Source organism: Alexandromys fortis, unplaced genomic scaffold (assembly GCF_014885135.2).
Source record: "Alexandromys fortis isolate MF-2015 unplaced genomic scaffold, M_Fortis_MF-2015_v1.1 scaffold_194, whole genome shotgun sequence".
Lineage (NCBI taxonomy): Eukaryota > Metazoa > Chordata > Mammalia > Rodentia > Cricetidae > Alexandromys > Alexandromys fortis.
This window is the reverse complement of record NW_026068075.1, coordinates 225,928-235,310: the sequence shown is the minus strand read 5'-3', so window position 1 is coordinate 235,310 and position 9,383 is coordinate 225,928. Positions and strand designations below refer to the sequence as shown.

The 9,383-nt window shown below is 43.1% G+C and overlaps 1 protein-coding gene across 1 annotated transcript in view; it reads right to left on the bottom strand.

Moving 5' to 3' along the window:
- The window catches only part of Mospd1 (motile sperm domain containing 1), an 18,891-nt gene extending 12,825 nt beyond the window's left edge, over window positions 1–6,066 (bottom strand). The window contains exon 1 of the mRNA XM_050121660.1: window positions 6,060–6,066. Coding sequence (XP_049977617.1) covers window positions 6,060–6,066 — 7 coding nt within the window. The remainder of the gene's footprint in view (window positions 1–6,059) is intronic.
- Between the last annotated feature and the right edge of the window lie 3,317 nt (window positions 6,067–9,383).

The window sequence follows — 9,383 nt, the reverse complement described above, 5'->3', positions numbered from 1 at the left end:
AGAGAGAGACAGAGAGAGAGACAGAGAGAGGAAGAGGAAGAAAAGAAGAAAAGGTTAAAGTAGACTGTGTGTGGTACACACACCTTTAATGCAGAACTCAGAAGGCAGAGGCAAATAGATCTCATGTGAGTTCCAGGCCAGCCTTGTCTACATAGTGAATTCCAGGCCAGCCAGGGTTACACAGTTGAGATGTGGAGGCTGGGAATTAAACCAGGATTGAAGAGTGACCATCTCTCCAGTCCCTAAAGATTGATTTTTATGTCTGTGTGTATGTGTGTGTGTCTGTCTGTCTGATCTGAAGCTGGGGTGGTCTTTGTGGGTGCTTGGGACCAAATATGGGTCTGGAGAGATGGATCGGTTAAGAGTACTTTCTGTTCTTTTAGAGGACTGGGGTTTAGTTTCCAGAACCCACCTCAGATGATTCACAACCCCTGCAGCAGGGGATCTGATGGCTTCTTTTGGCCTCCTCAGGTACTTCCATACACATGACATGCCCACATGCATACACTAAAAAATAAAATCTCTCTCTAAAAAAAAAACCTAAAAATTTCCAGTATTTCACATAGAAAATTTAAGAATCACTTTTACAGTGACATTAATAACAATTTATTTAGTGCTGTGTAGAAGTATGGGGAAGGCTTTCTTAATCTTTTTTCCTACTCTAACCAAGATGCCTGGGAGCTGAATATACTTGCTAAGCAGTCCTTGGTGTTTTCTTTGAACATTCAAAGTCCCTAAGTGCTACCGTTCTTCTGCTCGTATGTCAGCTTACACAGGCTTCATGAGAGCTGCCTTTTGCCAGCTTCAGAGGCTCTTTCAGATTCCTCCTCCGCCTCTTGAATGTGTTCCAGGTAGCTGTAGGGGGCAGACGTCTGTCTGCCTGTCTGTCCAATGTGATGTTTCTGCTTTTATTTCCTAATCTCATTGTAATCAATATTCTTATTTAGCAAACCTCCTAAAAGTAACATAAAAATACATGGTCTGAGGACGTGGCTCAGCTGGTAGAGTGCTTTCCTGGCATGCACCAAACAATGGCTTCAATCCCCAGGATTGCATAAAACCAACTATGGAGATACACGCACCTGTTACCCCAGCATTCAAGAAGCAGAGGCAGGGAGTTTCTGCAGCACTCGGTTCCCACATCCCCCCTCGCAATGCCCCCAATTTCAGTATCTCTCTCAGTCCTCTCTTCTACAACAGGAAAGGATCCTTGTAGTGGGACTGGGACATCAACCTAGCCACAAAACCTTTGACCTACAATCTGGCCTGCGTGCAAGAGGTGCTGAGGCAATGGTGGTGCAGAACTTGTGGGAGTGGCCAGCCCATGACGAGTCTAACTTGAGGCCCATGCCATGAGAGGAAACCCATGTCTGACACTGCTGGGATGGCCAGGAACCAGAGGCAGGACAGTCCAGAGACCCAGGATAGAACCAAACATGACCAGAAAAAAAAATCAATGAAAATAATTCCTAATGATATTCTGCTATAATCACTCATATATCAGTGACTAGCCCAATTGTCAGAGGGGTGCATCCAGCAACTTGTTGGTACAGATGTAGAGACCCATAGCCAAACATTACACAGAATCAGGGAAACCAAGAAGAGGGGAAGGACTGTAGGAAGCAGAGTGTGTCAAGGACGCCAGGAGAACACTGCCCACAGAATCAACTAAGCAGGACTCACAGGGGCTCACAGGGGCTCACAGAGACCAAAGTGACAATCACGGACCCTATATGGGGCTGAGCTAGGTCCTCTGCATATACCTTATGGTTGTATAGCTTGGTGTTCTTGTGGGACTCCCAACTGTGGGAATGGGGGGAGGGGGGAGGGTGTTCCTGAATCTTTTGCCTCTTGAGACTCTTTTCCTTCTACTGGGTTGCCTCATCCAGCTCTGATATGAGAGTTTGTGCCCAGTCTTATTGTATCTTGTTAGGCCATGTTCGATGGATATCCCTGGGAGGAACTGATCTGGGGGAGAGAGGGAGTAGGGGCAGGGATTGGGAAGAGTGGAGGGACAGGAAACTCAGGTGAGGATGCAATGTATGAGAAAAGAATAAAAGTTAAAAAAAAAAAAGCAGAAGCAGGAAGATTAAAGATTAAAGACAAACTACATAGAAAGTTTGCCACCAGCCTGAGAACATGAGATTCTGCCTCACGAACAAATAATTAAAAAAAAAATAAGGCTTCCCCCGCTGACACACCCCCACTGCAAAGTACAAATTGGGCCAGGCATGGTGCTGCATACTTGTAGTCCAGCACTTGGGGGACTGCTTGTAAGTCTGAAGCTCGTGTTTTCTGTGCAACAAAAGCCCTACCTCTTAAAACCCACAACCCAGCAAAGCGGCAAATCTACCTCAGAAATTCTCCAGTTTTCATTCTGTAGAATATCCTTTTAAAATGGGCTCTCAGCCGTTACTGTGAGTCGAGCTTCATAGACATTCAAAGAGGACTATAACCAATGAACACATTTAGCTTTGTCAGCTGCCAGGGCTCTGATCCTTAATTAGGCTTTTTTTTTGGTTTTTCCAAGACAGGGTTTCTCTGTGGCTTTGGAGCCTGTCCTGGAACTAGCTCTTGTAGACCAGGCTGGCCTCAAACTCACAGAGATCTGCCTGTCTCTGCCTCCCAAGTGCTGGGATTAAAGGCGTGTGCCACCAACGCCCGGCCCCTTAATTAGGCTTTCTGATGTTTCACCAAAATAGGATATAATACCATCGTCTGTCAAAACGTAGATGGGAGGCGTGCACACCTTGCCATCAAGACAGTCTGCTGGGGCATGGTGATCCACACTTTAATCTCTGCCCTCAGGGGGCACAGGTAGGTGATTTGCTCTCATTTTGAGGCTAGCCTGGACTACATAGTTAAGTTCTAGGCCAGGCAGGGTACATAAGTAAGCTACAGTCTCAAAAACAAACAAAACAAAAACCCCAAAAATAGAAAAAGGAAGGAAGGAAAAAAGAAATTCAAGTCTGGAGATGGGGCGTTGTGCTGTACACCTGGAGTCTCAGGCTTTTGGAGGCCGAGGTAAGAGGATCCACAGTTAGAAGCTGTTCTGGCCTACAAAGTGAGACCCAGTCTCAAGAGAAGAAAACCAGGAGCGTGTACACATGAGTGCTGGGAGGAGGGCATTCAGACCAAGAGTGCTGCACATGCAAAGGCATGGAAACCTGAAGGCCAAAGGGAAGGAAGGCGCTGAGCCCTAGCTCTCTAGCCATCATTTCAGAGCACATACAGAGCGCATGACAATGTTGGCTTTGGTCCTGAGTTTGGTTTTCAATAAGCTGACCGAGCTTGTTGACATTTTTTTATGAGTAACAATATCTAATGTTTGTATAATTCATAACAGATTACTCAGACTTTTATTAATTACATGGACTGAATGATTAATAAGCTCTTAGATAGAGTGTTGCTCGGACTATACTAAGTGCTAAGTGTTTCCTATTATTATTGGTCATAGTGATATTTAATTATGAATAGACCAGCCTGTAACAAACAAAAAACCCAATATCATCAGGCTTCCTGCTTTCTAGTCAAGTGTTCTTTCCACTATATCACAATATTTCCACAAGAGAAAGAATATTTTCAAAAGCATCTGACTCAAGTGATTATAATTTAACATATTTCCTCCAAATCTATTTTGCTTTCCTTTCCATCCTTCTCCACTGCCCCCCACCCCCACTTTCTTTTTTAACAGGCTCTCTGGTAAATCTGTTCTCAGTCACACAGCAATGCTCCGGCATAAGCCACCACACACACACACACACACACACACACACACACACACACACGGCTCTGAATTCCTTTCTTTTACTCTAAGCCACATGCACTGCTACTTGGATAAGGCACTCTGAGACATTTGGCATATATTTATAAATAGAATGCAATAAAATAAGTTCTGTAATTTGATTCTTAAGAAACTTGGCTATTAGGAAGATCCAAATTTGACACGACTAAGTAATAGATGCCCTGACTTGTTCTAAAACTCAGTTTGGAGGGAAAGAGTTTTAGCAGCTCCATTTTATAGAAGACATAATCAGTAAGTATTGGTTAAATTGGGGAGCCATCGAGAAAACAATAAAGTTGAATTAAGCCTTTGCTTAATACCATGGCCAATTCCAAACAAGTTAAAGCTTTAAGTGTTAAAAAGGGAAAGAAAAGTCAAAGCACTAGAAGAAATCATAGAAAATTAAAAAAGAAATATGCAGGTTAACAATGATATGAAACTAAAACCCAGGAATATTGACAAATTTAGTTACATAAACCCTTACAAGTACACATGGCTGACCTGTAACCCCAGTACTTGGGAAGTGGAGGCAAGAGGATCAGAAGTTCAAAGTCAGCCTTATTTATATAGCAATTGTGAGACCAGCCTAAACTATACTAGAGCCTGTCACACACAAAAAGCATATTATTTTATAGGGAAAGGACTCAGCTTTCAAAAGGCTATTTAATTTAACCTCACATGAGAAACACAAACTAAAGCCATGCTCTGGTATATGTTTAAAAGGATATCAGATTAGGAACAAAAACCTTATTAGCACATGGGGAGAGAAATCAGAAATCAGGCACATTCTTCTATTACTGATGGGGATATAAATTGGAATAGTTCCCATCCTGTTAGAACGAAACATTCATATCTTCAGAGCCGCTAACTTAACTTTTTAGAATATTTCTAGAACATATATCCACCACCACCACCAAGGGTGAAAGCTTTTATATGGAGTGTCAAGGATTAAAGGAAGTGATTTACGTGAAGCTTGGTGTAAAGACCTTGGCACTCAATATAAACTAGTTGTTCATAGCAAAAGACTGGGAACAGCCCAGCTGTCCATTAATAGGGGACTTATTAAAGTGTAGTATAGCCATTCATTGGGATACAAGATATCTGTCAAAACAATAGAGAAAGCTCTTTGTAAAGCTGGACATAAATTAAGCCTCACAATGTAAGATAAAGCTGGACCTGCTAACATAGACCTGTAATCTCAGGTCTACATTAAAACAGGAGGCTATCAAATTCAAGATTTACTTGGATACTTAATGAGATTCTGTATCAAAACAAAAAGTGGGTTGGTCTATAGCTTAGTGGCAGAACACTTGCCTAGCATGTATGAAGTCCCAGGTTCGATCCCTAGTACCAAATAAAAATCTGATCACAAACAAGTTAAGAGAGGGAGAAAAAAAATTAAAGGAGGGATGGGATAAAGCTCAGTGGTAGGGCCTAGATTAAATCTCCAGCACCCCCCCCCCCCCCCCCNCCCCCCCCCCCCCCGCACCCAAAGAAGATGTAGGGTTGAATGCGAAAAGCATGGAGCACTTTGTGAAGGACCTACTATCATCTGTATGGAAAGTGTAGCTAAGGAACGATAAACTGGGTTGTGATGATACATGCCTGTAACCACAGCATTCCTGAATCACACACAACAAGATGAGGCATTCCAGGCCAGCCTCAGCTACATGGGGACTTCCAGACCAGCATGCACTACATGAGTAAAGAAATAAAAAAACAAAATATGTATTTTTCAAGCCTTTTAAGCAGGTGTGGTGGCAAAGGCCATCCTAGTAGGGATATTGAGGCAGGAGGACTACAGAAGGAGATTATCTCAAACAACAAGAGAGGAATACGAGATGATTCATAAACCTTACTGTGAAGTCAAAAATAACCACACAGACAAGTGCTAAGTCGCTGTTCTAACTTTAAAGAGAATTTAGTTGGCACAGGTCAGAGGAGGAATTTTATTAGCTTGAATAAAGGCTTTTTTTTTATCCTTTGCACCTCAAGGCTTTCTCTTCGTGGGTTAAAGATGCCCTTGTTTCACCACGAATCACTAAGAGGCCATCTCCTTGTCAACATTAAAGAAATGGTTAGGCGCTTTTGAGCGCTTTTGAGTGCTTTACCCTTTCTTTTCACATCCCTTTCCCCAGGCATCACTTATCTTGCCTAAGATAGACATTGCCTCCTCAACTCCAAGCGGGGGTGATAAGGGGAGAATTAGCACCAGGTCAGCAGAAGGCATTAGCATTGCTAACAAACACCACGAAGCACAAAGCACAACACTCACCTTTCATGGACGGCTTTCCGAGAGACTAACACTTTCTCTTTGCCCTACTCCACGTTACAAAATGATAAAGTGCAAAGATCCAGGGGAAAGATTATATACTAAGCTGGCCAAAACCTTCCGGCAGATCAGTTTATAAAGGTGTTGTCCAAAAGTCTAGTGTGTGCCAAGCCAAAGTGTGCCAGTGCCTCACAGATAAGAAAAGCCCAGGATGGTTAAGAAACTTTCCCAGAGTTGCACAGGTTATTATTAAAGGCAGAATTATACTGTCCATTCACTCTTTCACAGTATTTACCTTCTCTGCATCTCAGTTAGAAGGTCCTATCCCCACAACTCTGCGATATGTACCCTAGTGACATGTAGCCTGTCCTAAATAAAATTTAAATGAACACCGTGTTAGCGTTTCTTTTTCCTTTTCCTGTGCTGATATCGAACCCAGGGTCTTGCATAGGGACTTTATTTATTTATTTTTTGAGACAGGGAGGGTCTCACATACCCCAGGCTAGTCTTTAAGTCCTTATTCTCTTCCCTCTATCTCTCAAGTGTTACCATGACTGGTCTGTGCTACCATGCCTGGCACCAATGTTGTATTTTTAATGTTCTTACTTGTATGAATTCAGTATTTTGGTATTTGTCCTTTTCAGTTACACGGTAGCCCTAATCAAATTTTTATCTTGTTGTGAATTCATGACAGACCCGAGTTCAGGGCAGGCACTGAGAAGACACTGAGGTCATTGGCTTTCCTAGTGTCCACTAATAATCAGTTCTTTCAGCCCTGAGCATGTGTGGAATGTTCTGTTTACATAAAAGGCAGGCAAGGGATCTATCTTAGCCAAAGGCACTTACAGTGGTTTGAAAGAAAATGGCACTATTAGGAGGTGTGGTCTTGTTGGAGTAGGTGGGGTCTCATGGGAGGAAGTGTGTCACCGTGGGGTCTTTGGCACTGCCCAGTGTCCCAGATCACTTTTTGTTGCCTGTAAGATATAGACCCCCCTTGGCTGCCTCTCCAGCACCACATCTGCCTGCATGCCACCATGCTCCCTGCCATGATGATAATGGCCTAAAGCCCTGAACTGTAGGCTGCCACCACAGTTAAATGTTTTCCCTTATAAGGGTTGCCATGGCCATGGTGTCTGCACAGCTATAGAAACCCTAACTAAGACAGTACTGCATACAGACAGGTGGCTGCTGACCACGGGCTTCGGTGAGAGGAAAGAAGGAATCCACCCTCTTCTCCCCCTGCCTTCTGCTTCCCTTTCAGCTCCTCAGAGTCAATCTGGGCCAGTGGTGTCTATGAATCGTGACATTCGCACATGGTCCTGACCATAAATGCAGGCAGCCCTGCTGAGAGGAGAGGTGGAAAACCACCTTGTCCTTGACCCTCTCCTAAATAAAGGTACAGAACATTCCTGAGTAAGATTAGAAAGAAAACCTTCTGTGTGTGTACCACCTTGTGACCAATTTACAAACTACTCTCCCACAGACAGCAATGGCAACACTGGTTTATCCTGACTGTTTGAGGCAGGGTCTTGCTATGCAGCCGGTGCTGGCTTCTCACTAGAGGTTCTCCCGCTTATGCCTCCTGAGAGCTGGGATCACAGCTGGATGCCCCCATTTCTGGCCACCACTGAAACTGCATACTCTTTGCTGTCGGTCCACACTATTGCCCACAGTTTTGATCATTTTGTTTCCCTCACTTTGCACTGAAGAGAGGAAGGAAAAGACAAGGCACTGGGATAAACGGGGGAGTTTCAAATGACGTCAACACTGTAGGTTTAAAACACTGGGATTATTAGCAAGCACGGAAACTATATTAAAAGTACGTTCTCATCCCCTCCCCTTCTGGGAAAGTGGAGCCCATCAGAAGGGCATAAGTAGTCCTTCTGGATTCTTGTACTACTATGCTTCAAAATTTAAAAATTATTAAGAATGGGGCTAGAGAGAGACAACACAGAGGTTGAGAGTACTTGCTGCTCTTGCAGAGGACCCCGGTTCAGTTGCCAGCACCAACATCCAGTGGCTCATAACAACCACAGTCACCAGGAGATCCAATGTCCTCTTCTGGCTTCTATAGACAACAGCACACAGGTAGGGTACATACATAACCCGGGCACACACAAATACACATAAAACAAATTAATGAAGCTTAACAAAACAGTTCAGTATTATTTAAAGTCTAGCCTCCACCCACCAGGAATTAGTGACCCATCTGCTTAGTCACAGAGGGCCAGCTACTTAAACTACATGCCTCTGACTCTAGATATTTATTCTGTTCTTCAGCTCCACCTTTAAGCCAGGCCCCTTTTATCTGAGTACAGGGGCTATCTTAGTCCTCCACACTGGGTACAGTCTTAGCCAAAAATCCAAGAAAAATGCAAATTAGGTAAGAGCAATAAGTTTTTACTACTTTAGAGTCTTCAGTATAAAAGCCCTTTCTCCTCCATGTTATAAACTTAGCAACAAAATATGAATTTCAGCATCACATATCAGAATTTTTAATGCCCAAGTGATACCATAATGCTAATTTTATATTTTAATGTCTATTATTCAAGAGCACATCTTTTTACATGTTTTTAGGGTTCTGGTATAATGTGTTATCTTCCTGGTGGAGCTGACAACTACTAACCAAACAGAGTCATAAACTAATTCACATTCACATTCAAAACTAAAAGCTGAGTAGTAAATGAATAGTATATAGACAAGATTTTAAAACAACACCCTAGCTGAGCAGTGGTGGTGCACACATTTAATCCCAGTATTCCCGAGGCAGAGGCAGGTGGATCTCTGTGAGTTCCAGGTCAGCCTGGTGTACAAAACGAGTTCCAGGCCAGCCTGTTACACAGAGAAACTCTGTCTTAAAAAACAAACAAACAAAAAGAGTTTAAAAAAAGAAGACCCTAGCCAGGAGCAGTGGAACAGGCCTACAAAGTCCAGCATCTTAGGAAGCTGGGATAGGAAGATCAAAAGTTCAAGGACAGCCTGGACCACATAGCAAGACCCCATATCAAAATAAAATTAGTGGCTGGGCATCCCTATAATCCCAGAACTGGAGATGCACAGGTAAGAACTCTGTAAATTCAGGGCTAGCCTGATCCACATAGCGTATTCAGGCCAATCAGGGCTACAAAGTAAAATCCTGTCTCAAAATTAAGTGTATATTACTAATATACACTTATAATCCCAACACTAAGACTGAGGGAGAAGAATGATGAGCTGAAGGCTAACCTGGGCTACACAGTGTTCCAAGTCACCTTGGGCTAGAGTGAAACCTTGCCTCAAAAAAGAAAATGAATGGATAAATAAATATACAAGCAAGCAAAACTTTTA